The following is a 27,064-nucleotide window of genomic DNA, read 5'->3' on the forward strand; positions in this document are numbered from 1 at the left end:
CCACCGCTATACAGGAGGCGGGTGGGGGGGGCTGCTGCCGCGCTACAGGAGGCTGGGGGGGGGCATCCACCACGCTACTGGAGGCTGGTGGGGGGGGGCTGCCGCCGCTATGCAGGAGGCTGGTTGGGGGGGGCTGCCGCCGCTATACAGGGGGTTGGTTGGGGGGGGGGCTGCCGCCGCTATACAGGAGGCTGGTTGGGGGGGGGGCTGCTGCGGCGCTACAGGAGGCTGGTGGGGGGGGGGGCTGCTGCGGCGCTACAGGAGGCTGGGGGGGGGGCTGCTGCGGCGCTACAGGAGGCTGGTGGGGGGGGCTGGTGGGGGGGGCTGCTGCGGCGCTACAGGAGGCTGGGGGGGGGGGGCGCCGCCGCCGCTATACAGGGGGCTGGTGGGGGGGGCTGCTGCGGCGCTACAGGAGGCTGGTGGGGGGGCTGCCGCCGTGGTACAGGGGGCTGGTGGAGGCTTTCCACCATGTTGAAAGACTGGTAGAAGCTGCCTCTCTGCCCCAGTAGACTGGTAGAGGCTGCCACCACACTACAAGAGTTTGCTTGAAGCTGCTGGTGTGTTACTAGAGACTGGTGGAGGTTGCTGCAAGAGAGTGGTTGAGGCTGCCGCTTTTCTAAGAGACTGATCTAGGCTTCTACCTTACAAAAGATTGTTATTTTGCTGCAAGGGACTTGCAGAGGTTGCTTCTGTGCTACAAGGTTGTTCCTTTTGCAGTACAGGAGGGCTGGTGGTGGGCCGCTTGGCAGGAGGGCTGGTGGTGGGCCGCTTGGCAGGAGGGCTGGTGGTGGGCCGCTTGGCAGGAGGCTGGTGGAGGCTGCTGCAGGCAGCTGGCAAACTAGAAGGGACTGGTAGAGACTGCTGCATGCTACAAGACTGGTATAGGCTTTTAGCATTTTACAAAAGATTGTTAGAGGCTGCGTCTGTGCTACAGAAGACTGGTAGAGGCTGCTGATTTTGTTTGTTTTTGTTTTTTTTTGCTTTTTTGTTTGCTACAAGAGACTGGTAGACTGCCACCATTCTACCATATTACAAAAGATTGTTTGCTGCAAGAGACTGCTGGAGGCTGCTTTGTTGCAACAAGAGGCTGGTAGGGGTTTCTTCCCTGTTGCAGGAGACTGGCAGAAGCTGCTGGTGTGTTTACAAGAGACTGGTAGAGACTGCTGCCACGCTACAAGAGGTAGAGGCTTCTAGCATGTTATAAAAGATTGTTAGAGGCTGCTTTCATGCTACAAGAGGCTGGTGGAGACTGCTGCCATGCTAATAGAGAGTGGTGAGGGTTGTGGTTGTGCCACAAGAGAATGGTAGAGGCTGCTTTTTTTTTTTTTTTTTTTTTTTTTTTTTTTTTTTTCCTTCCCCCTACAGGAGACTGATAGAGGCTGCCACTGGTGTGTCTGGGACCTTCCAGCTCTAGCACCCCCAGACTGACCCAGTGACCCCAGTACTGCAGAAAGTCTGTGGGTTTTTTTTTTCTTTTCTTTTTTTTGTTTTTGTTTTTTGTTTTTTTGTTGTGGTTTTTATTTATTTATTTTTTTTTCTTCAATTCCATCTTCCTCCTCTGATTGCGCCGCACGTGACGTGTGATTGGTCCTCCCAATACACAGACCTTTGGATTGCAGTGCCCTGTATGCGCTGTGCAGCAGGTCAATGATTGTCAGCTCTCCTCTCCCCTCTCTGTAGATGAGTGATAAGCTGGGAGAGGCTTCCTGCTCTGCAGGAGATAATGCCCCCCTCCCTCGTCCCCCCCCCCCCCTCGCCCACCCCGGATTATGACCCGTCATTGAAAGCACCAAATTCTGGCAGTTTTACCGATTTATTACTTTGCTCTGGGCGGTTCTGCAACTTTCTCTTCTATGTGGTGAGCAAGAAAAAAATGGAATGGATTGGATGTAGGGAGATCGTTCGTTGTAAATTGTATCCAATCTTTCCATTTTTCACCAATTATTTTTTTGCCAGCAATTTGCTCAGAATTGGGTGAGCTCTGTGTATGGCCGATTGAAGGGCGTCTGTCTGCATGTGATGTCTCCAGACTACGGCCTGCAGGTCATACCCGGCCCACAGCTGGGGTCAGTGGTGTATCCTCCATTCACACAGATCGAGGGTTCAGATCCGCATCAGAGTCCCCCCCTTACATCAGGGCCCCCATCCCATCAGAGTCCTCCCCCCTTACATCAGGGCCCCCAGAGTCCTCCCCCCTTACATCAGGGCCCCCAGAGTCCTCCCCCCTTACATCAGGGCCCCCAGAGTCCTCCCCCCTTACATCAGGGCCCCCAGAGTCCTCCCCCCTTACATCAGGGCCCCCAGAGTCCTCCCCCCTTACATCAGGGCCCCCAGAGTCCTCCCCCCTTACATCAGGGCCCCCATCCCATCAGAGCCCTCCCCCCTTACATCAGTGTCCCCATTAGAGCCCTCCCCCTTACATCAGTGTCCCCATCAGAACCTGATGTAAGGGGGGGGACTCTGATGGGGACCCAGATGTGGGGGGGGGGCTCTGATGTAAGGAGGGAGGGCTCTAATAGGAACCTTGATGTATGGGGGGAGACCCTGTTATAAGGGGGAGGGCTCTACTGGGGATACTGATGTAAGGGGGGAAGACTCTGATGGGGGCTCTGATGTAAGGGGGGAGGGCTCTGATTGGACAGGGCCCTGATGTAAGGGGGGAGGGCTCTGATTGGACAGGCCCCTGATGTAAGGGGGGAGGGCTCTGATGGGACGGGGCCCTGATGTAAGGGGGAGGGCTCTGATGGGACGGGGCCCTGATGTAAAGGGGGAGGGCTCTGATGGGACGGGGCCCTGCTGTAAGGGGGGAGGGCTCTGATGGGACGGGGCCCTGATGTAAGGGGGGAGGGCTCTGATTGGACGGGGGCCCTGATGTAAGGGGGGAGGGCTCTGATGGGACGGGGGCCCTGATGTAAGGGGGGAGGGCTCTGATGGGACGGGGGCCCTGATGTAAGGGGGGAGGGCTCTGATGGGACGGGGGCCCTGATGTAAGGGGGGAGGGCTCTGATGGGACGGGGGCCCTGATGTAAGGGGGGAGGGCTCTGATGGGACGGGGGCCCTGATGTAAGGGGGGAGGGCTCTGATGGGACGGGGGCCCTGATGTAAGGGGGGAGGGCTCTGATGGGACGGGGGCCCTGATGTAAGGGGGGAGGGCTCTGATGGGACGGGGGCCCTGATGTAAGGGGGGAGGGCTCTGATGGGACGGGGGCCCTGATGTAAGGGGGGAGGGCTCTGATGGGGACCCTGATGTAAGGGGGGACTCTGATGGGGTGATATAAAGGGAAATTTTAATGTAAGGACTCTGATCAGGGTTCTGATGTGAGGGAGAATTCTGATGGGGACATAAGGCGGAGTCTAATATAAAAGAGAGTCCAATAAGGACTCTGATGGGGATTTTATGGCTTATGGACATTTGTAATGTGGACTCTGATGTAGGGGGAGGGGTGTGTGATGTAAAGGGGGGGGGCTTTTATAAGGGCCCTGATGTAAGGTGGGTGGGGTCAATCATTTTCGATGCAAAAAAAAAAAAAAAGTTTTTTTTTTTCCTTAGACCCAACATCATCCTTCATATTTCACCAAACCTGGCTGTTATTTTCTGTGCACTAAAATTCATTTTACTGTCATTTATTTTCCTAAAAATTAGCATTTTGATAAACGGCTACACAAATCCTGTGTGACATAAAAAAAATATATATATTGCAACACCCGCCATTTTCTTCTCCAGGGCCTCTGCCTTCAAAATTATATTCAACGTTTGGGGTGGTTTTTCCGTTTTTTTTTTTTTTTTTTTTTTTTCTAGCAAAAAAAAATAAAAAAATTACTGAATTAGAGTGTAGAAAATTTTTAAATAAAAGTCCGCAGGCAACAAGTGGTTAAACATCCCCCGCTGGTTAAACGTGGGAGTTTCCGCTTCCAGCAGCACCCCCCCCCCCCCCTTCTTCAGAGACGGTGTTTCCAGCAAAGATAAAACCAGCCGCTGAGCGATCGTTTTGAAGGATTTCGGCTCGGGATCGGACCGGCTCGGTATGTACAGAACAGAAGCGGGTAACATTCCGTAGGCAATGGACAACGTAGCGAATCCATGTGATCTCCTGCGGGGAAGAGACGAGTGGATTAGCGCGGGATTTGTAGGTATTTCATGTCTTGTAACGAGATGACCGGCGAAGCGTTAGGCGGCCCAACCCGCTGATTACAAAGGAAACCGCGGCGGAAATAATGAAAATAAACCGACTTTGGGTCGTGTCCTCGGGTGATCCTGCGGTGATGGTGACGTTTACACGCATCAGACATTTTTTTTTTTTTTTTTTTTTTTTCGTTTTTTTTGTTTCTGCAAAATCACTGACGTTTTGGGGTTTTTTTTTGTTGTTTGTTTTTTTTTTTTTTTTTTTTCCCCTTCCTCTAAACTCCTACATGTGCCTGGATATATGGGGGGAGATATACTATAACCGGAGCACCCCGAATCTGGGGCAGCTGTGCATGGCAGCCAATCAGCTTCTCACTTCAGCTGGTTCAGTGAAGCTTTGACAATAAAACCCGGAAGCTGATTGGTTCCTGTGCGGAGCTGCACCAGATTCTGCACTCTCCAGTTTTAGTAAATAACCCCCATAGGCTAACATGCAGGGGCATTTAGAGGCAGAACCCCCCCCCCCCCCCCCGCCTTCCAGTGCAGCTATTCATGCATAGATCGTGCTTGAATAGCTGCATCCTCGGCTACACTAGACATGGAATGACAGCTGTGACCCCCCCCCCCCCCATCCCGAAGGAAAGCTTCTGGGGTTGTTTGTTGGATCGGGGGGGGGGGGGGGGGTGTTGGGTGCACTTTTGAGAATCCCATGAAACAGGGCTGGACAAGTTTGCTCCCGATCTACAAGTCAGCTAAAATGTTAGGAGCCAGTTTTTATTTATTTATTGCATTGAAGTCAGTAGGAGGCACTGTGTGAACCCAGGCACCAGGACGCAATTTCTAGTCGCCATGGTGACCTGGCGCCTGGGATTTGTCGAGCCCTGCCATTAAAAAAATGATGAGCCGCCTGGTTTGCTTTATTCTGAAAGTTTTTGTAGCGATGTGTTCCAGACTCACACATGATGGAGTAGAGTGGCATGCGGAGATGAGCGTTCTCATAGGATTGACTGGAGTTTTTGCATTGAAGTCAGTGGGAGGCTCTTTTTTTGCATTGAAGTCAGTGGAAGGCACTGTGTGAACCCAGGTGCCATGGTGAACTGGCACCTGGGATTTGTTGAGCCCTGCCATAAGAATGATGAGCCGCCTGGTTTGCTTTTAATCGGGAAGTTTTTGTAGCGATGTGTTCCAGACTCGCACGTGATGGATTAGAGCGGCATGTGGAGATGAGCGTTATCATAGGATTGAAGATTTTTGCATTGAAGTCAGTGGGAGGCGCTTTTTTTTTGCATTGAAGTCAGTGGGAGGCGCTTTTTATTGCATTGAAGTCAGTGGGAGGCACTGCGTGAACCCAGGTGCCAGGACGCACTTTCTAGTTGCCATGGTGACCTGGTGCCTGGGATATTTCGAGCCCTGCCCTAAAAATGATGAGCCGCCTGGTTTGCTTTAATCCGAGTTTTTGTAGCGAAGTGTTCCAGACTTGCAAGTGATGGAGTAGAGCGGCATGCGGAGATGAGCGTTCTCATAGGATGGACTGGAGTTTTTGCCATAAAGTCTATGGGAGGCACTGCGTGAACCAAGGTGCCAGGACGCAATTTCTAGTCGCCATGGTGACCTGGCACCTGGGATTTGTCGAGCCCTGCCATAAGTGACGAGCCGCCTGGTTCGCTTTAATCGGAACGCTCTTCGCCGGCTCTTGAAGCTGGGGCAATAGCAGCCATTGGTTCGCTTTTGACCACTTGTCTACCGTGATGTTTATAAACGTACTTTGGTAGGTAAGTGGTTAAGTCATAGGTGCTCAACTGGTGGCCCTCCCATCTGTTCGCCAACTACAAGTCCCATCATGCCTCTGCCTCTGGCAGTCATGCTTGTAACTGTCAGCGGCTTGCAATGCCTAGTGGGACCCGTCTAATGGGCCACCCATTGGTTGAGTGTACCTGACGTTTTTCTATGTACAGTGAAGGAAATGCGTATTTGCTCCCCGGCTGATGCTGAATGTTCGCCCCTCACACAGAAATGATCGGTCTAACAATGGAATGTTCGCCCCTCACACAGAAACGATCGGTCTAACAATGGAATGTTCTCCCCTCACACAGAAATTATCGGTCTAACAATGGAATGTTCGCCCCTTACACAGAAACGATCGGTCTAACAATGGAATGTTCGCCCCTCACACAGAAATGATCGGTCTAACAATGGAATGTTCAGTGTAACACTGAGAGACAGAATACAACAACAAATTCAGCAGAAATGCGTCTAACAAATGATGACTGATCTGCATGTTCATGAGGGAAAGAAGGATTTGATCCCCTATCATTCAGCAGGATTTCTGGCTCCCAGGTGTCTTTCATACAGGTAACAAGCTGAGATTAGAAGCAGTCTCTTAAAGGGAGTGCTGCTAATCTCATTGTGTTACCTGTATAACAGACACCTGTCCACAGGAGCAGTCAAACCATCAGATTCCAAACTCTCCACCATGGCAAAGACCAAAGAGCTGTCCAAGGATGTCAGGGACAAGATGGTAGACCTACACAAGGCTGGACTGGGCTACCAAACTATGGCCAAGCAGCTTGGTGAGAAGGTGACAACAGTTGGTGCAATCATTCACAAATGGAAGAAACACAAAACAAGTGTCAGTCTCCCTAGGTCTGGTGCACCATGCAAGATCTCCCCTCGTGGAGTGTCAATGATCATGAGAACAGTGAGGAATCATCCCAGAACTACACGTGAGGATCTTGTCAATGATCTCCAGGCAGCTGGGACCACAGTCACCAAGAAAACAATTGGTAACACACTACGCCGACAAGGACTGAAATCCTGCAGTGCCCGCAAGGTCCCTCTGCTCAAGAAAGCACATGTCCAGGCCCGTCTGAAGTCTGCCACTGAACATCTGAATGATGCAGAGGAGGACTGGTGGGAAGTGTTGTGGTCAGATGAGACCAAAATCCAGCTCTTTGGCATCAACTCAACTCGCCGTGTTTGGAGGAGGAGGAATGCTGCCTATGACCCCAAGAACACCATCCCAACTGTGAAACATGGTGGTGGAAACATTCTGCTTTGGGGGTGTTTTTCTGCTAAGGGGACAGGACAGCTACACCGCATCAAGGGGACGATGGACGGGGCAATGTACCCTCAAATCTTGGGTGAGAACCTTCTTCCCTCAGCCAGGGCATTGAAAATGGGTGGTGGATGGGTGTTCCAGCATGACAATGACCCAAAACACACGGCCAAGGCAACAAAGGAGCGGCTCAAGAAGAAGCACATTAAGGTCCTGGAGTGGCCTAGTCAGTCTCCAGACCTTCATCCGATTGAAAATCTGTGGAGGGAGCTGAAAGTTCCAGTTGCCAAACGTCAGCCACCGAACCTTAAGGACTTGGAGAGGATCTGCCAAGAGGAGTGGGCCAAAATCCCTCCTGAGATGTGTGCAAACCTGGGGGCCAACTCCAGGAAACGTCTGACCTCTGTGATTGCCAACAAGGGATTGGCCACCAAGTACTAAGTCATGTTTTGTGAAGGGGATCAAATCCTTCTTTCCCTCATGAACATGCAGATCCGTCATCATTTGTTAGACGCATTTCTGCTGAATTTGTTGTTGTATTCTGTCTCTCAGTGTTACACCGAACATTCCATTGTTAGACCGATCATTTCTGTGTGAGGGGCGAACATTCCATTGTTAGACCGATCATTTCTGTGTGAGGGGCGAACATTCACCATCAGCAGGGGAGCAAATACGCATTTCCTTCACTGTATTTTTAGTGTCTTTATTGCAGTGTAGACTTCTGCCGAGACAAAACCATCACATTGCAGAGCGCCTGTGTTCAATGTCACGGTTGTATAACACGCCGGTCACATGATTCTAGGCTGATGAACAGGATTTCTCTTTCTAATTGGTTGGGCGCGGTGATTGCCGTCAGGCTGAAGTACATGTGACTGCTCTTCCTCTACGTTGATAGACGTGCCATGAACGCGTGATAATTCTACGGCAGAAGCATGTGGGTAGCGTGACTTATGGATCCTGTATGTTCCTACGATTGGTGTAATGGAGAAATACAGGCAGCCAGAACCTCCTGGAAAATGTCGCCGCTTCTAGCCTCCTGACCAGCAGCATTCACGCAGATCCCTAAACCTACCAGCCAATCCCCACCACCCTCTCAGCCCATCCCAGGACACCAGTGTTCTGTTCATTGGCAGAGAGAGGAGGGGAAAAAATGGCGTAGCGCTTACCCCCCGAAGGAGCCACTTTTTGTGTAGGTCCCCTGTTCCCATGGTTCATGGCTCTACAAGCAGCACCACCACCACGCTCCTTGACCCACCCGGGCTGAAGAGGGTGTTTATTGTAACTGTTCTATCAAAAAAATTATTTTTGCAGCATCTGGAGAAATGGAAATGGCATCCACCCCTCCAACAAAGTAGCAACCAGGCTGTTCAGATGGTAAACCAACACATGAACCGTAAAAACAAGGGAATACGCTTGGTAATTGGCCAGTGGTCCGGAGATGGACCTGCTAAACCCTACAGCCCTGGCCAAACGTTTTGAGAACTACACAAATATTCGTTTTCACAAAGTCTGCTGCCTCTGTGTTGATCTTTGTGAGATGTTACTCTGGTATACCAAAGTATGTCAAGCATTTTATAAGTGTCAAAGGCTTTTATTGACCATGACCTGAAGTTTAGGCAGAGTCCATAATTGCAGTGGTGGCCCTTCTTTTTCAAGACCTCTGATTCCCCCTGGTGTGCTGGCAATCAATTTCTGGGTCACATCCTGACTGATGGCAGCCCATTCTTGCATAATCAATGCTTGGAGTTTGTCAGCATTTGTTGGGGTTTTTTGGTTCACCCGCCTCTTGAGGATTGACCACACGTTCTCAATGGGATGAAGGTCTGGGTACTTTCCTGGCCATGGACCCAAAATTTTGATGTTTTGTTCCCCAAGCCACTTAGTTATCACTTTTGCCTTCTGGCAAGGTGCTCCATCATGCTGGAAAAGGCCTTGTTCCTCACCAAACTGTTCTTGGACGGTTGGGAGACGTTGCCCTCGGGAGGACAGTTGGGAGACGTTGCCCTCGGGAGGACGGTTGGGAGACGTTGCCCTCGGGTGGACGGTTGGGAGACGTTGCCCTCGGGAGGACGGTTGGGAGACGTTGCCCTCGGGAGGACGGTTGGGAGACGTTGCCCTCGGGAGGACGGTTGGGAGACGTTGCCCTCGGGAGGACGGTTGGGAGACGTTGCCCTCGGGAGGACGGTTGGGAGACGTTGCCCTCGGGAGGACGGTTGGGAGACGTTGCCCTCGGGAGGACGGTTGGGAGACGTTGCCCTCGGAGGACGTTTTTGGACCATTCTTTATTCATGGCTGTGTTCTTAAGCAGAATTGTGAGTGTGCCCGCTCCCTTGGCTGAGAAGCGACCCCACACATGAATGGTCTCAGGATGCTTTACTGTTGGCATGACAGGACTGATGGTAACTCACCTTTTCTTCTCCAGACAAGGTTTTTTGCAGATGCCCCAAACAATTGGAAATGGGATTCATCAGAGAAAATGACTTTACCCCGGTCATCAGCAGTCCAATCCCTGGATCTTTTGCAGATTATCAGTCGGTCCCGGATGTTTTTCCTGGAGAGAAGTGGCTTCTTTGCTGCCCTTCTTGACACCAGGACATCCTCCAAAAGTCTTCTCTTTGCGCGTGCCGATGCATCACACCTGCCTGCTGCCATTCCTGGGCAAGCTCTGCACTGGTGGTGCCCCGATCCCTCAGCTGAATCAACTTTTAGGACACGGTCCTGCTGGACTTTCTTGGGTGCCCTGAAGCCTTCTTCACAACAATTGAACCTCTCTCCTTGAAGTTCCTGATGATCCGATAAATGGCTGATTTGGGTGCAGTGGTATCCTCGCCTGGGAATCCCTTTTTGTGCAAAGCAATGATGACTGTACGGGTCTCCTTGCAGGGATATTAATTAGGGCACTGAAATTTTGGTGGTCGAAACGTTTTGGCCGAAAAAAACCCATTGGCCAATATGAAAATAAGCACCGATACAGGTGCCGAAAATAAGCCCGCCCCCTCGTCGTCACAGCCTGCCACCGCTCGTTGGTTCTCAGCCTTATCTGAGAAACCACCAAACGATCCCGGTGCTGGGCATAGAGATAAGTGAAGGAAAGATGGCCTCCACTCATCTCTATGCCCTTGGAGGACCGGAGTGATGTCACTTCCAGTTCCTGTTGTAAATGAGGCCTTCCTTCCTTCCTTCCTTCCTTCCTTCCTTCCTTCCTTTTCTTCCTTCCTTCCTTCCTTTTCTTCCTTCCTTCCTTTTCTTCCTTCCTTCCCTCCTTTTCTTCCTTCCTTCCTTCCTTCCTTTTCTTCCTTCCTTCCTTCCTTTTCTTCCTTCCTTCCTTCCTTCCTTCCTTCCTTCCTTCCTTCCTTCCTTTCCTTCCTTCCTTCCTTCCTTTCTTTTCTTCCTTCCTTCCTTTCTTTTCCTTCCTTCCTTCCTTTCTTTTCCTTCCTTCCTTCCTTTCTTTTCCTTCCTTCCTTCCTTTCTTTTCCTTCCTTCCTTCCTTCCTTCCTTCCTTCCTTTCTTTTTCTTCCTTTCTTTTCTTCCTTTCTTTTCTTCCTTTCTTTTCTTCCTTTCTTTTCTTCCTTTCTTTTCTTCCTTCCTTCCTTTGTTTTCTTCCTTCCTTCCTTTCTTTTCTTCCTTCCTTCCTTCCTTCCTTTCTTTTCTTCCTTCCTTCCTTCCTTTCTTTTCTTCCTTCCTTCCTTCCTTCCTTTCTTTTCTTCCTTCCTTCCTTCCTTTCTTTTCTTTTCTTCCTTCCTTTCTTTTCTTTTCTTCCTTCCTTCCTTTCTTTTCTTCCTTCCTTCCTTCCTTCCTTCCTTCCTTCCTTTCCTTTCCTTTCTTTTCTTTTCTTCCTTCCTTTCTTTTCTTCCTTCCTTTCCTTTCTTTTCTTCCTTCCTTTCCTTTCTTTTCTTCCTTCCTTTCCTTTCTTTTCTTCCTTCCTTTCCTTTCTTCTTTCCTTTCTTTTCTTCCTTCCTTTCTTTTCTTCCTTCCTTTCTTTTCTTCCTTCCTTTCCTTTCTTCCTTCCTTTCCTTTCTTTTCTTCCTTCCTTTCCTTTCTTTTCTTCCTTCCTTTCCTTTCTTCTTTCCTTTCTTTTCTTCCTTCCTTTCTTTTCTTCCTTCCTTTCTTTTCTTCCTTCCTTTCCTTTCTTCCTTCCTTTCTTTTCTTCCTTCCTTTCCTTTCTTTTCTTCCTTCCTTTCTTTTCTTCCTTCCTTTCCTTTCTTTTCTTCCTTCCTTTCTTTTCTTCCTTCCTTTTCTTCCTTTCTTTTCTTCCTTCCTTCCTTCCTTTCTTTTCTTCCTTCCTTCCTTTCTTTTCTTCCTTCCTTTCTTTTCTTCCTTCCTTTCTTTTCTTCCTTCCTTCCTTTCTTTTCTTCCTTCCTTTTTTTCTTTTTTTTTTTTTCCCCCCCCATATCTCTCCATAAAGAGGACCTGTCACTACTTATTTCTATCACAAGGGATGCATTCCTTGTAATAGGAATAAAAGTGTATAAAAAAAAAAAAGTTTAATGTGCTGCTGTTCCGCCCCCCCAATCCCCCCCCCCCCCCCCCCGTGCTCTCACGTTTTGGTGATTGCAAACATAGGCCACGGCCACATATGTAAACGGTGTTCAAACCACACACGTGAGGCATCGCCACGAACGTCAGAGCAAGAGCAATGATTCTAGCACTAGACCTCCTCTGTACTTTTACACTGGTAACCTGTAAAAATTTTTAAAGAGTCTCTCATGGAGACTCAAGCGTGACGTGTTTGGTATCTATTTACTCGCCGTAACATCATCTTTCACATTTTACACAACAATTGGGGTATATATTGTGTTTGTGTTTGTTTTTGTTTGTTTTTGGGAATTTTTGGATTCGGTACCAGAATTTTCATTTCGGTGCACCACTAATATTCATATTTTTCTGTCATTCTTAAAACGTTTGGCGGGGGCTGTATACTAGGGAGTGGTATCTTACCGCATCAGACTGTGGTGTGTGTGTGGTTTTTTTTGTTTTTTTTGGTTTTTTCTGTTATGTCTATTTGCCCATTCTGGCGCTACAAGCAAGTCTATAGACACGTGGCTACCCCCAGCGTGCTCTCAGGTATTAATAAAATATAAAGAGCAACTCATGACTTGTAAAGATAAATTATTATTGGAGAAGAGTCAACTTTATTTTATCTTTACAAGTCATGAGTTGCTCTTTGTATTTATTAGTACATGAGCGCACACTGAGGGGAGTCGCATTTTGTAGACCTGCCTGCAGCACCAGGATGGGCAAATAGACTACAAAAAAACAAAAAAAAACCACTGGTCTATAGAGATGCGAGTCGACCCTCTCATGTATCAATATCGGGTATTAACAAAACTATCGTACAAAAAACAAACAAACAAAAAAACACATTATAGTAGAATAAAATGTATCAGTCTATTTAATCTTTCCAAGTCCGGGGTGTCTCTTTATATCTGATATTGATACATAAGGGCACTCTGAGGATGCAGCCCCCCCTTCTATAGACCGCCATCTTTTCTTGGTCTGTTTTATGTAGTTTGCCCATCCTGGTGCTACAAGCCGGCCTATGGAAATGGGCCGCTACCCTCGGGGTGCCCTTATGTATCAATATCCCATATAAAGAGGAAGCCACGACTTGGAAAGGTGAAATAACACACTTTATTATACCTTTTTGTTTTTTTTTTTTGTTTTTTTTAGCAGGTTAAAGCAACCTGTATCTGATATTAATCTATGAAAGCATTCTGATGGTAGAGACAGGTTTGTTTGCTTCGTTGGTGCTTTTTTTTATTTTTTATTTAATTTTTTTAAGTTGTTTTTTGTGTATTTGTGTTTTGGTTTTTTTTGGGGTTTTTTTTTTTTTGGTTTTTTTTTTTTTTGGTTTTGTTTTTCTGGTTGTCTCTTTCTGGTTGTCCTGTGTGTGTGTGTGGTTTTGTTTGTTTTTTTTTCTCCTCCATTGAGACTTCATGAGCTCCCCTATTTTTCCATACTGAGTTCTCAAAACTCTGATTTTTTTTTTTTGTTTTTTTTTCCAATGTGTAACCGCGTCATGTTTTGTCGCTGCATTGCACAGATCTCGCTCCAACATACATTCTGGTGCTACAAGTTCTATAATCCTCTCCCTGCCTCCCCCTCCAGCATTCTATGTACTCCCCCCGATCCTCCGTTTTTATTCACGAAGGAAATCATTTTACCTTCACTTTTTTTAGAATCTTTTTAAAGTGAAGCACACTTCATTTTAAAAGATTAAAAAGTCGGGAAGGGGCCCGGGGCAGCGGAGTCGGGTAAGGAAGGGGCAGGGAAGGGGCCCGGGGCAGCGGAGTCGGGTAAGGAAGGGGCAGGGAAGGGGCCCGGGGCAGCGGAGTCGGGTAAGGAAGGGGCAGGGAAGGGGCCCGGGGCAGCGGAGTCGGGTAAGGAAGGGGCAGGGAAGGGGCCCGGGGCAGCGGAGTCGGGTAAGGAAGGGGCAGGGAAGGGGCCCGGGGCAGCGGAGTCGGGTAAGGAAGGGGCAGGGAAGGGGCCCGGGGCAGCGGAGTCGGGTAAGGAAGGGGCAGGGAAGGGGCCCGGGGCAGCGGAGTCGGGTAAGGAAGGGGCGGGGAAGGGGCCCGGGGCAGCGGAGTCGGGTAAGGAAGGGGCGGGGAAGGGGCCCGGGGCAGCGGAGTCGGGTAAGGAAGGGGCGGGGAAGGGGCCGGGGCAGCGGAGTCGGGTAAGGAAGGGGCGGGGAAGGGGCCCGGGGCAGCGGAGTCGGGTAAGGAAGGGGCGGGGAAGGGGCCCGGGGCAGCGGAGTCGGGTAAGGAAGGGGCGGGGAAGGGGCCCGGGGCAGCGGAGTCGGGTAAGGAAGGGGCGGGGAAGGGGCCCGGGGCAGCGGAGTCGGGTAAGGAAGGGGCGGGGAAGGGGCCCGGGGCAGCGGAGTCGGGTAAGGAAGGGGCGGGGAAGGGGCCCGGGGCAGCGGAGTCGGGTAAGGAAGGGGCGGGGAAGGGGCCCGGGGCAGCGGAGTCGGGTAAGGAAGGGGCGGGGAAGGGGCCCGGGGCAGCGGAGTCGGGTAAGGAAGGGGCGGGGAAGGGGCCCGGGGCAGCGGAGTCGGGTAAGGAAGGGGCAGGGAAGGGGCCCGGGGCAGCGGAGTCGGGTAAGGAAGGGGCCCGGGGCAGCGGAGTCGGGTAAGGAAGGGGCAGGGAAGGGGCCCGGGGCAGCGGAGTCGGGCAAGGAAGGGGCAGGGAAGGGGCCCGGGGCAGCGGAGTCGGGCAAGGAAGGGGCAGGGAAGGGGCCCGGGGCAGCGGAGTCGGGCAAGGAAGGGGCAGGGAAGGGGCCCGGGGCAGCGGAGTCGGGTAAGGAAGGGGCAGGGAAGGGGCCGGGGCAGCGGAGTCGGGCAAGGAAGGGGCAGGGAAGGGGCCCGGGGCAGCGGAGTCGGGCAAGGAAGGGGCAGGGAAGGGGCCCGGGGCAGCGGAGTCGGGTAAGGAAGGGGCAGGGAAGGGGCCGGGGCACCGGAGTTGATATCTGGGATGGGTGGGGGCGGGGCTGGGAAGGACAGGGGGGTGTTTGCTCAAACCTCTGCTGGATTTCTGTAACAGAGACCGACAACGGTTCCAGGAGCCACCGAATTCAGCTGAGCAGGCAAACCGTTGTCAGTAAAGAACAGAAGACGGATTGTTTGGCGCAGGTTAGATTTTCTGAGCCAATCAGGAAGTCAGGGTGAACGCTCTCAGGGTGAACGCTCTCAGGGTGAACGCTCTCAGGGTGAACGCTCTCAGGGTGAACGCTCTCAGGGTGAACGCTCTCAGGGTGAACGCTCTCAGGGTGAACGCTCTCAGGGTGAACGCTCTCAGGGTGAACGCTCTCAGGGTGAACGCTCTCAGGGTGAACGCTCTCAGGGTGAACGCTCTCAGGGTGAACGCTCTCAGGGTGAACGCTCTCAGGGTGAACGCTCTCAGGGTGAACGCTCTCAGATTGTAATCAAACAGATTTTTTGACAAATTTTCAATTTTTTTGATTGGAATTCCACTTTTAACACAATCTCATGAAGCCAGTAACTTGGTATTTTTTTTTTTTTTCTCAGCCAATTCCCAGCTGTAGAGTCACCCAATTACTTTTTCAGTACAATGTACATGAAGCCCCTCCCCCTCCCCCCATGGTCTTCTGGAGGAATGGGAGAGCCCAGGGCCACAGTGAATGGATTCAGGATGGAGAGCAGGAGAAATTCCGGGTACACATTCCCTAATCTCCTCTGAATGATCCCGGAATTTTTTCTCTTCTGGGTTTAGAGCTGACAAACTGACACCCGTCCAATCATGCCATTTATGATATTTGCATAACTCCTCCCCCGAGGACCGGGGGAACTGCTTGCACTGAGACTGAGGGCTCCTGGAGAGGAGAACTGAGGAAGGGTGCTCAGGAAGCTATGTACAGCACCTTGCTGGCCCCTCCCAACCTCCATGATCTGCCTGCATTGCATAGAGAAGCACAGAGACCCAGTGATGATAGATATGGATAGAGATACATCTAAGCAGAATGATTGTCAGCTCTGCGGTCTCCTCTTGTCTACTCAGGTCTTGTCGGAGAGGAAGACCTTCATGAAGGAAAACCCGCTGCCGTTCTCCGCCTTCCTCACGGACAGCTTTGGACGTCAGCACAGCTATCTGAGGATCTCATTGACCGAGAAGTGCAACCTTCGATGTGAGTGGTCGAGCCGCTGGGCGTTCGTAGCGGAGCTGTCCAAGTTCACAGCATTTAGGGTGGAACATGTTCCAGCTGCCGCCAGTTCCCCTGATTTCCCCCCCCCCCCCCCCAATGTGACAGGGTGGGGATTCTTCTCTTCGCACCCCTTGCCACTTTTTGCAAAAAGCACGGCCCCACGGGGCTCCGCCCACACTGCCGCTTAATTTATTCCATTTTGTTTTGTATGAATGAACTACAACTGCCATCCGCCACCGTGGCTTGTAGTTCTGAATGACCTGTGGGGGGGCGCTGATGAGCGCTCTTGTAGTTCTGAATGACCTGTGGGGGGGCGCCGATGAGCGCTCTTGTAGTTCTGAATGACCTGTGGGGGGGGGGGGGGCGCCGATGAGTTCTCTTGTAGTTCTGAATGACCTGTGGGGGGGCGCCGATGAGCGCTCTTGTAGTTATGAATGACCTGTGGGGGGGCGCTGATGAGCGCTCTTGTAGTTCTGAATGACCTGTGGGGGGGCGCCGATGAGCGCTCTTGTAGTTCTGAATGACCTGTGGGGGGGGGCGCCGATGAGTTCTCTTGTAGTTCTGAATGACCTGTGTGGGGGGCGCTGATGAGTGCTCTTGTAGTTCCGAATGACCTGTGGGGGGGCGCCGATGAGCGCTCTTGTAGTTATGAATGACCTGTGGGGGGCGCTGATGAGCGCTCTTGTAGTTCTGAATGACCTGTGTGGGGGGCGCTGATGAGCGCTCTTGTAGTTCTGAATGACCTGTGGGGGGGCGCTGATGAGCGCTCTTGTAGTTCTGAATGACCTGTGGGGGGGCGCCGATGAGCGCTCTTGTTCTGAATGACCTGTGTGGGGGGTGCCGATGAGCGCTCTTGTAGTTCTGAATGACCTGTGGGGGGGCGCCGATGAGCGCTCTTGTAGTTCTGAATGACCTGTGGGGGGGTGCTGATGAGCGCTCTTGTAGTTCTGAATGACCTGTGGGGGGGCGCTGATGAGCACTCTTGTAGTTCTGAATGACCTGTGGGGGGGCGCTGATGAGCGCTCTTGTAGTTCTGAATGACCTGTGGGGGGGCGCTGATGAGCGCTCTTGTAGTTCTGAATGACCTGTGGGGGGGCGCTGATGAGCGCTCTTGTAGTTCTGAATGACCTGTGGGGGGGCGCTGATGAGCGCTCTTGTAGTTCCGAATGACCTGTGTGGGGGGCGCCGATGAGCGCTCTTTTAGTTCTGAATGACCTGTGGGGGGGCGCTGATGAGCGCTCTTGTAGTTCTGAATGACCTGTGGGGGGGGCGCTGATGAGCGCTCTTGTAGTTCTGAATGACCTGTGGGGGGGCGCCGATGAGCGCTCTTGTAGTTCTGAATGACCTGTGGGGGGGCGCCGATGAGCGCTCTTGTAGTTCTGAATGACCTGTGTGGGGGGCGCCGATGAGCGCTCTTGTAGTTCTGAATGACCTGTGGGGGGGCGCCGATGAGCGCTCTTGTAGTTCTGAATGACCTGTGGGGGGGCGCTGATGAGCGCTCTTGTAGTTATGAATGACCTGTGGGGGGGCGCCGATGAGCGCTCTTGTAGTTCTGAATGACCTGTGGGGGGGCGCTGATGAGCGCTCTTGTAGTTCTGAATGACCTGTGGGGGGGCGCTGATGAGCGCTCTTGTAGTTCTGAATGACCTGTGTGGGGGGCGCTGATGAGCGCTCTTGTAGTTCTGAATGACCTGTGTGGGGGGCGCTGATGAGCGCTCTTGTAGTTCTGAATGACCTGTGGGGGGACGCCGATGAGCGCTCTTGTAGTTCTGAATGACCTGTGGGGGGGCGCCGATGAGCGCTCTTGTAGTTCTGAATGACCTGTGGGGGGGCGCTGATGAGCGCTCTTGTAGTTATGAATGACCTGTGGGGGGGCGCCGATGAGCGCTCTTGTAGTTCTGAATGACCTGTGGGGGGGCGCTGATGAGCGCTCTTGTAGTTCTGAATGACCTGTGGGGGGGCGCTGATGAGCGCTCTTGTAGTTCTGAATGACCTGTGTGGGGGGCGCTGATGAGCGCTCTTGTAGTTCTGAATGACCTGTGTGGGGGGCGCTGATGAGCGCTCTTGTAGTTCTGAATGACCTGTGGGGGGACGCCGATGAGCGCTCTTGTAGTTCTGAATGACCTGTGGGGGGGCGCCGATGAGCGCTCTTGTAGTTCTGAATGACCTGTGGGGGGGCGCTGATGAGCGCTCTTGTAGTTCTGAATGACCTGTGTGGGGGGTGCCGATGAGCGCTCTTGTAGTTCTGAATGTCCTGTGGGGGGGGCGCCGATGAGCACTCTTGTAGTTCTGAATGACCTGTGGGGGGGCGCTGATGAGCGCTCTTGTAGTTCTGAATGACCTGTGGGGGGGCGCCGATGAGCGCTCTTGTAGTTCTGAATGACCTGTGGGGGGGGCGCTGATGAGCGCTCTTGTAGTTCTGAATGACCTGTGTGGGGGGGCGCTGATGAGCGCTCTTGTAGTTCTGAATGACCTGTGGGGGGGCGCTGATGAGCGCTCTTGTAGTTCTGAATGACCTGTGGGGGGGCGCTGATGAGCGCTCTTGTAGTTCTGAATGACCTGTGTGGGGGGCGCCGATGAGCGCTCTTGTAGTTCTGAATGTCCTGTGGGGGGGGCGCCGATGAGCACTCTTGTAGTTCTGAATGACCTGTGGGGGGGCGCCGATGAGCGCTCTTGTAGTTCTGAATGACCTGTGGGGGGGTGCTGATGAGCGCTCTTGTAGTTCTGAATGACCTGTGTGGGGGGGGGGGTGCTGATGAGCGCTCTTGTAGTTCTGAATGACCTGTGTGGGGGGCGCCGATGAGCACTCTTGTAGTTCTGAATGACCTGTGGGGGGGCGCTGATGAGCGCTCTTGTAGTTCTGAATGATCTGTGTGGGGGGCGCCGATGAGCGCTCTTGTAGTTCTGAATGACCTGTGGGGGGGCGCTGATGAGCGCTCTTGTAGTTCATTCACAAGCTTTGCAGCTTTCAGATATGGAGTTCGGGGCAGAAAGTTGCAGGGCCTGAGAAGCCGGACGTTGTACCCCCTGATCCCCCTGATCCACCGATCACCCATGCAATGCTCACCAGGCAAGAAAAAATATTTAATACACACTACAAATTTCTTCCTTTTTTTTTTTTTTTTTTTTTTTTTTTTTCATTTTTTTTATTTATTTTCTTCTGGAAAGGTGAATTTATACTTTAAGACCCCTTTCACATGGGTGTTCTGTTTTTTTTTTTTTTTTTTTTTTTTTTCATCAGTTCAGTCCGTTTTTTTGGTTTTTTTTTGGAATAAAAATAGGGTTTTCTTCCATCCAAACAAACCCGGATGTTAACGGATGCCGACATCTATGTATGTAAACAGATAACCGTCCGTTTACATCCGCTAGTCCATAGAAATACATGGGTGCCCGACAGATGAAAAACGGACATACAGAACGCCCGTGTGAAAGGGGCCTAAATCTTTAAATAATAATACAAATAAATTAAAAAAAAAAAAAAAAAAAAATATATATATATATATATATATATATATATTTTATTATAATTTTTTTTATTTGTATTATATTATTATTATTATTATTATTATTATTATTATTATTATTATACAGGATTTATATCCCGCCAACCGTTTGCTCAGCGCTTTACAAAATGAAGGCGGGCAATACAGCTACAATACACTTTGGAAACTGTTGGCACCATATAAATGCTGTATAATAATAATAATTTAGGGACGATGATTCCTTTTTTCAGTGGCGGTGCCGTGTCTGTCATCCTGTTGAGGGAAGATGGCGCTGGACTCTTGGGGGTCATCTTGCTGGTATTGATGTTGGTGTCACTGATCTGGTTCCCTGGCACCCCGGAGGATCTCCAGTCTCCTTGGGTTGTAATATAAATAGAATTGTAATTGAAGGGCCACAACACTGCTAAGAGGTCCACATACTTCATTCCATTAAAGTCTGGGGTACAGGAAAAATACCCAACGCGTTTCAGAGTTCCACGGTCCCCCTTCATCAGGGCTTGACTGGCAACGATGAACAACCCAGAAGTGAACTGGACCCACAATTGAGTGAATTACAAGCTCCGGGTCAGGTGCATCAGGCGCTTGGATCCCTGATGAAGGGGGTGGTGCTTGGATCCCTGATGAAGGGGGTTGGGGGAGGTGCTTGGATCCCTGATGAAGGGGGGGGGGGAGGTGCTTGGATCCCTGATGGGGGGGGGGGGTGCTTGGATCCCTGATGAAGGGGGGTGGGGGAGGTGCTTGGATCCCTGATGAAGGGGGGGAGGTGCTTGGATCCCTGATGAAGGGGGGTGGGGGAGGTGCTTGGATCCCTGATGGGGGGGGAGTGCTTGGATCCCTGATGGGGGGGGGAGTGCTTGGATCCCTGAAACGCGTTGGAGTCTTTGGATTGTATCCGTGACTTGTAATGGGAAGTTGTATTTGGACCTCTGAGCCGTGGTGTCCTCCTGGCGGTGATGTTCCGTGTCCCGGTACTCTTGTCTTGCAGGTCAGTATTGTATGCCGGAGGAAGGAGTACCGCTGACCCCGAAAAGCGACCTTCTCAGCACTCAGGAGATCCTCACTCTGGCCCGGATCTTCGTACAGGAAGGGGTGGACAAAATCCGCCTGACCGGTGGGGAGCCTCTGATCCGACCTGATGTGGTGGACATTGTAGGTGAGTCAGTGACACCAAGTCTGGGATTACACACGTCCGTAATGCATGGAGAATGACAGGGCACTGTTCCTCCCACTGACACCAATGATGGGGCACTATTCCTCCCACTGACACCAATGATGGGGCACTATTCCTCCCCCCTGACACCAATGATGGGGCACCATTCCTCCCCCCTGACACCAACGATGGGGCACCATTCCTCCCACTGACACCAACGATGGGGCACCATTCCTCCCACTGACACCAACGATGGGGCACCATTCCTCCCACTGACACCAACGATGGGGCACCATTCCTCCCACTGACACCAACGATGGGGCACCCTTCCTCCCACTGACACCAACGACGGGGCACCCTTCCTCCCACTGACACCAACGACGGGGCACCCTTCCTCCCACTGACACCAACGACGGGGCACCCTTCCTCCCACTGACACCAACGACGGGGCACCCTTCCTCCCACTGACACCAACGACGGGGCACCCTTCCTCCCACTGACACCAACGACGGGGCACCCTTCCTCCCACTGACACCAACGACGGGGCACCCTTCCTCCCACTGACACCAACGACGGGGCACCCTTCCTCCCACTGACACCAACGACGGGGCACCCTTCCTCCCACTGACACCAACGACGGGGCACCCTTCCTCCCACTGACACCAACGACGGGGCACCCTTCCTCCCACTGACACCAACGACGGGGCACCCTTCCTCCCACTGACACCAACGACGGGGCACCCTTCCTCCCACTGACACCAACGAGACCCAGATGATGGGGCATTCTCTACTCCCATTGGCCAATCCAGCCCTCCTAAAGCCTGAAGGACAGTAAGCGGGCCCTTTGTTTGGGGACCCCTGATGTAGCAGATGTGTGGCAATGCTATGAGTTGTTAGTGGTACCCCATACATCTGGGTATCTGCATGCATCTAACAGCACCGTGCGTTTCGGCACATTTTTGGAAAGGAGTCTGGGACCTCTCTTCTGCTCTTCTCCTGCATAGAGCCGCCCTACACACACCGCTGGATTGGGCGGAAACACATCCATGCTTGGCTACCAAGCCTCAGGCCTCATGCACACGGGGCGTTTTTACAGCTGCTGTTTTGGGTGTCAAATCCTTTTTTTTTTTTTCCTGCCTCTAAGCTCCCCTGCATGTTCCCCTGTGTTCACACACACATAGGCTTTCAGCAGCGCTTTCTGGCAGGAGGGATTGGTGGCAGAAAAAACCCCTCTGCCAGTGCGCTCCGGAGCAACAGTGGCAGGAGAAACGCTGACCGCCTCTAAAATCTGCTAAACGCCGATGCCCAGCATCTAGCAGAGTGTTTGTTTTGTCTTTTTGGGGTTTTTTTCAGTTTTTTTGGTTCTTCTATTTTTTTTTTTTTTTTAATTTTTTTTTTTTTCCACGGGTCGTTGAGAAGGTTGGGAAGCCTACTGCCACATTCCTAACAACAAATGAGTCGTCAGCTGTCAGTGGAGTTCCCCAATGCAATGGATTTTAAGGGGAACCCCACGCCAAAATGTTAAAAAATAAATAAACCTTTGCTGGCTTGTATGGATTTTAAGGGGAACCCCACGCCAAAATGAAAAAAATAAATAAAATCCATACAAGACAACAAAGGTTTAAGCGGAACCCCACGCCAAAATGAAAAAAATAAATAAAATCCATACAAGCCAGCAAAGGTTTATTTATTTTTTAACATTTTGGCGTGGGGTTCCCCTTAAAATCCATACAAGACAACAAAGGTTTAAGCGGAACCCCATGCCAAAATGAAAAAAAAAAACCTTTGCTGGCTTGTATGGATCTTATGGGGAACCCCACGCCAAAATGAAAAAAAAAAAAAACCTTTGCCGGGTTGTGTGGATTTTAAGGGGAACCCCACGCCAAAATGAAAAAAAAAAAAACCTTTGCCGGGTTGTGTGGATTTTAAGGGGAACCCCACGCCAAAATTAAAATAAAAAAGAAAATCTTTGCTGGCTTGTATGGATTTTAAGGGGAACCCCACGCCAAAATGAAAAAAAAAAAAAACCTTTGCTGGCTTGTATGGATCTTAAGGGGAACCCCACGCCAAAATTAAAATAAAAAAGTGGTGGGTTCCCCCAAAATCCAGACCCTTATTTGAGACTAAGCATGCAGTCTGGAAGGTCAGGAAAGGGGCGGGGCATGGAGTTTGGCTTTTAAATGCCCGTTCCCCGACATGCTGATCCTTCCATACACCTTCAGTGTCATTGCTGTGACTGTAGAGATAAGACCGGGAGGGTGTATTTCTGTTCCTGTTTTTGCATTTTTTTTGTCTTCCTGCAGCCCAGCTCCGGAAACTGGAAGGCCTGAAAAGCATCGCCATCACCACAAATGGGATCAACCTGAACCGCCAGCTGCCCCAGCTGAAGGAAGCCGGACTGGACGTGCTGAACATCAGTCTGGACACCCTGGTGCCGGCCAAGTTCGAGTTCATTGTGAGGAGGAAAGGTGGGCGCCTGTGATCTCTCCCACTACATTCCCAGTGATGTCACCGCTCTCTAGTGAATGGATAGGCTGCGCTCTCAGTGATGTCACCGCTCTCTAGGGAATGGATAGGCTGCATTCTCTGTGATGTCACCGCTCTCTAGTGAATGGATTGGCTGCGCTCTCAGTGATGTCACCGCTCTCTAGGGAATGGATAGGCTGCATTCTCTGTGATGTCACCGCTCTCTAGTGAATGGATTGGCTGCGCTCTCAGTGATGTCACCGCTCTCTAGGGAATGGATAGGCTGCATTCTCTGTAATGTCACCGCTCTCTAGTGAATGGATAGGCTGCGCTCTCAGTGATGTCACCGCTCTCTAGTGAATGGATAGGCTGCGCTCTCAGTGATGTCATCGCTCTCTAGTGAATGGATACGCTGTGTTCTCAGTGATGTCACCGCCCTCTAGTGAATGGATAGGCTGCATTCTCAGTGATGTCACCGCTCTCTAGTGAATGGATAGGCTGCGTTCTCTGTAATGTCACCGCTCTCTAGTGAATGGATAGGCTGCTCTCTCTGTGATGTCACCGCTCTCTAGTGAATGGATAGGCTGCTCTCTCTGTGATGTCACCGCTCTCTAGTGAATGGATAGGCTGCGCTCTCAGTGATGTCACCGCTCTCTAGTGAATGGATAGGCTGCATTCTCCGTGATGTCACCGCTCTCTAGTGAATGGATAGGCTGCGCTCTCAGTACTGGTCCATGCAGACACATAGAACTTCCCTCCATTCTGCAGAGAGCCGGGTTCAGTCCATTCCTGATGTGGTCAGCCAGAATCTCGGCATGTCATTTTATGAGTTGGCTTGGTTTGATACCCGCCCCCTGCCCTCCTGATCATCTGCGTTCTCCTCCTTGCAGGGTTCCACAAAGTCATGGAGGGGATCAACCGTGCTGTGGAGCTGGGATACAACCCTGTCAAGGTGAGAGACTCCCAGATCAAAGATCATCCAAATACCGCGCCAGGGCAGGGGAGAGATCAGGGGTCTAATGGACCCCTGATGTCTCCATAAAGAGAACCTGTCACCTGCCAATGCTGTTACATTATTGGCCTCCTTGTGACAGGATGATGGTAATACATTTTAAATAAAAAACTATGTTAAACCTAAATACTAAATGAAACTAAAATGACAAAAAAGAGAAAAAAAAAAAAAAAAGCAACCCCCTCTCCACCCCTCACCCCCCCCTTCCCGCGCACACAATCAAATACTCACGTAGAGCATTCATGTATGGATAAACACGTGTTATACATGTGAGGTATCGCCGCCAAGGGTAGGGTGGGAACAATAATTTCAGGGCCATCACTCATGGCGAAATGATGGAAAGACTTTTAATGCCTCACGGGTAATTTTGGGTAGCAACGCTTTCTGCCAATTCACGAGTGCGCACAGATTTAAGGCTTGACATGTTTGGTATCTATTGACTCAATGCAACCCCCATCTCTTATATTAAAAATATAAATATTTAACATTATACACAAATATTTTTAAAAAAGATATACAGTGGGGCAAAAAAGTATTTAGTCCCCACCAATTGTGCAAGTTCTCCCACTTACAGAGATGAGAGAGGCCTGTAATTGGCATCATAGGGAGACCTCAACTATGAGAGACAAAATGAGAAAACAAATCCAGACAATCTCATTGGCTGATCTGGAAAGAATTTATTTGCAAATTATGGTGGAAAATAAGTATTTGGTCGCCTACAAACAAGCAAGATTTCTGGCTCTCACAGACCTGGACCTTCTTCTTTAAGAGGCTCCTCTGTCCTGCACTCATTACCTGTATCAATGGCACCTGTTTGAACTTGTTATCAGTATAAAAGACACCTGTCCACAACCTCAAACAGTCACACTCCAAACTCCACTATGGTGAAGACCACAGAGCTGTCGAAGGACTCCAGAAACACAATTGTAGACCTGCACCAGGCTGGGAAGACTGAATCTGCAATAGGCAAGCAGCTTGGTGTGAACAAATCAACTGTGGGAGCAATAATTAGAAAATGGAAGACATACAAGACCACTGATAATCTCCCTCGATCTGGGGCTCCACGCAAGATCTCACCCCGTGGGGTCAAAATGATCACAAGAACGGTGAGCAAAAATCCCAGGACCACATGGGGGGACCTAGTGAATGACCTGCAGAGAGCTGGGACCAACGTAACAAAGGCTACCATCAGTAACACACTACGCCGCCAGGGACTCAGATCCTGCAGTGCCAGACGTGTCCCCCTGCTTAAGCCAGTACATGTCCGGGGCCCCTCTGAGGTTTGCTAGAGAGCATTTGGATGATCCAGAAGAGGATTGGGAGAATGTCGTATGGTCAGATGAAACCAAAATAGAACTGTTTGGTAGAAACACAACTCGTCGTGTTTGGAGGAGAGAGAATGCTGAGTTGCATCCAAAGAACACCATACCTACTGTGAAGCATGGGGGTGGCAACATCATGCTTTGGGGCTGTTTCTCCGCAAAGGGACCAGGACGACTGATCCATGTACAGGACAGAATGAATGGGGCCATGTATAGTGAGATTGTGAGTGCAAACCTCCTTCCATCAGCAAGGGCATTGAAGATGAAACGTGGCTGGGTCTTCCAACATGACAATGATCCCAAACATACCGCCCGGGCAATGAAGGAGTGGCTTCGTAAGAAGCATTTCAAGGTCCTGGAGTGGCCTAGCCAGTCTCCAGATCTCAACCCCATAGAAAACCTTTGGAGGGAGTTGAAAGTCCGTGTTGCCCAGCGACAGCCCCAAAACATCACTACTCTAGAGGAGATCTGCATGGAGGAGGAGATCTGCATGGAGGATGGGCCAACATACCAGCAACAGTGTGTGCCAACCTTGTGAGGACTTCCAGGAAACGTCTGACCTCTGTCATTGCCAACAAAGGATATATAACAAAGTATTGACATGAACTTTTCATATTCACCAAATACTTATTTTCCACCATAATTTGCAAATAAATTCTTTCCAGATCAGCCAATGAGATTGTCTGGATTTGTTTTCTCATTTTGTCTCTCATAGTTGAGGTCTCCCTATGATGCCAATTACAGGCCTCTCTCATCTTTGTAAGTGGGAGAACTTGTACAATTGGTGGCGACTAAATACTTTTGTGCCTCACTGTGTATATATCTTATATATATATATATATATATAATTTATTTTTTTTTTTCTGGAACTGACTGGTCTGTCTCTCTTTTCTCTGCACCGTCTTTCAGGTGAACTGCGTGGTGATGCGCGGCCTGAATGAAGACGAGCTGCTGGATTTTGTAGCTCTGACGGAGAAGCAGCCGCTGGAGGTGCGCTTCATAGAGTACATGCCCTTTGACGGTAAGTCACCCTGAGCTCGTTGAACTGTCTGTGACACCGTAGCCGGCTGCTGAGTCCTTTATGAATCTTACCCGACACCTATTGATGGAATATTCGTGCCGCCATCTTGGCCATGTGGGATCCCAGTCCTACGTTGGTAGCTTTGGTAGCTTTCAGCGCAGATGTCTTGGTACCCCATAGTCGGGGGCGGACTGACAACTCATAGCCCCCCCCGTGTCCCCGCCCTTACTCAAGCCACACCCACACAAAAGGAAATAACTGCAACTGATCTTTTGCAACTCTCACTGCCTCAGCTGGAGCAGGAGATGTCCGTTGCTGCAATGGGAGCCTCAAAGGATCGGCTTCAGTTCTTTCCCCCACCTGCTGCACCGATCACCTGCTGTGCGTGTGTACTGTATATAATATATTTGTGCATGTTACGTGCACATCAAGGAATTTACAATCTAAGGTCCCTAATTCGCATTCATACATACGTGTGGGAGGAAACCGGAGTATACCCACGCAGGCACAGGGACCTGCCTGGGAGTAAGAGGAGCAGGGACAGGGGGCAGGGACGGACACGGAGAGCCCAGCCGGGGGACCTGGAGCAAGTGGTGCGGGCAGAGGCCTGGGGGTCCAGGCTGCCATCATTCTGGTTCTGGCTTAGGCCCCCTAGGAACCCCCCCCCCCAGTCACATATCCCAGGAGGCTGCGGGAGTCCATTCACAGAACGGCCAGGGGGTCCAGGCTGCCTGAACTCAAGAGGCAACCTGCTAAA

At 50.9% G+C, this 27,064-nt stretch overlaps 1 protein-coding gene across 4 annotated transcripts in view; it reads left to right on the forward strand.

Moving 5' to 3' along the window:
- The window catches only part of MOCS1 (molybdenum cofactor synthesis 1), a 53,969-nt gene that overhangs the window by 11,604 nt on the left and 15,301 nt on the right, over positions 1-27,064 (forward strand). For 3 of the 4 annotated variants that reach the window (XM_089666929.1, XM_089666932.1, XM_089666933.1), the window contains exons 2-6: positions 15,686-15,815; positions 20,322-20,489; positions 22,790-22,954; positions 23,843-23,904; positions 26,196-26,307. In XM_089666929.1, the coding sequence (XP_089523055.1) occupies positions 15,713-15,815; positions 20,322-20,489; positions 22,790-22,954; positions 23,843-23,904; positions 26,196-26,307 (610 nt within the window). In that variant the 5' untranslated portion in view covers positions 15,686-15,712. The remainder of the gene's footprint in view (positions 1-15,685; positions 15,816-20,321; positions 20,490-22,789; positions 22,955-23,842; positions 23,905-26,195; positions 26,308-27,064) is intronic. The other variant, XM_089666931.1, reaches the window with a different exon arrangement.

Source organism: Staurois parvus, unplaced genomic scaffold (genome assembly GCF_062004578.1).
Source record: "Staurois parvus isolate SC_StPar_1 unplaced genomic scaffold, SC_StPar_1.0 ptg002918l, whole genome shotgun sequence".
Taxonomy (NCBI): domain Eukaryota; kingdom Metazoa; phylum Chordata; class Amphibia; order Anura; family Ranidae; genus Staurois; species Staurois parvus.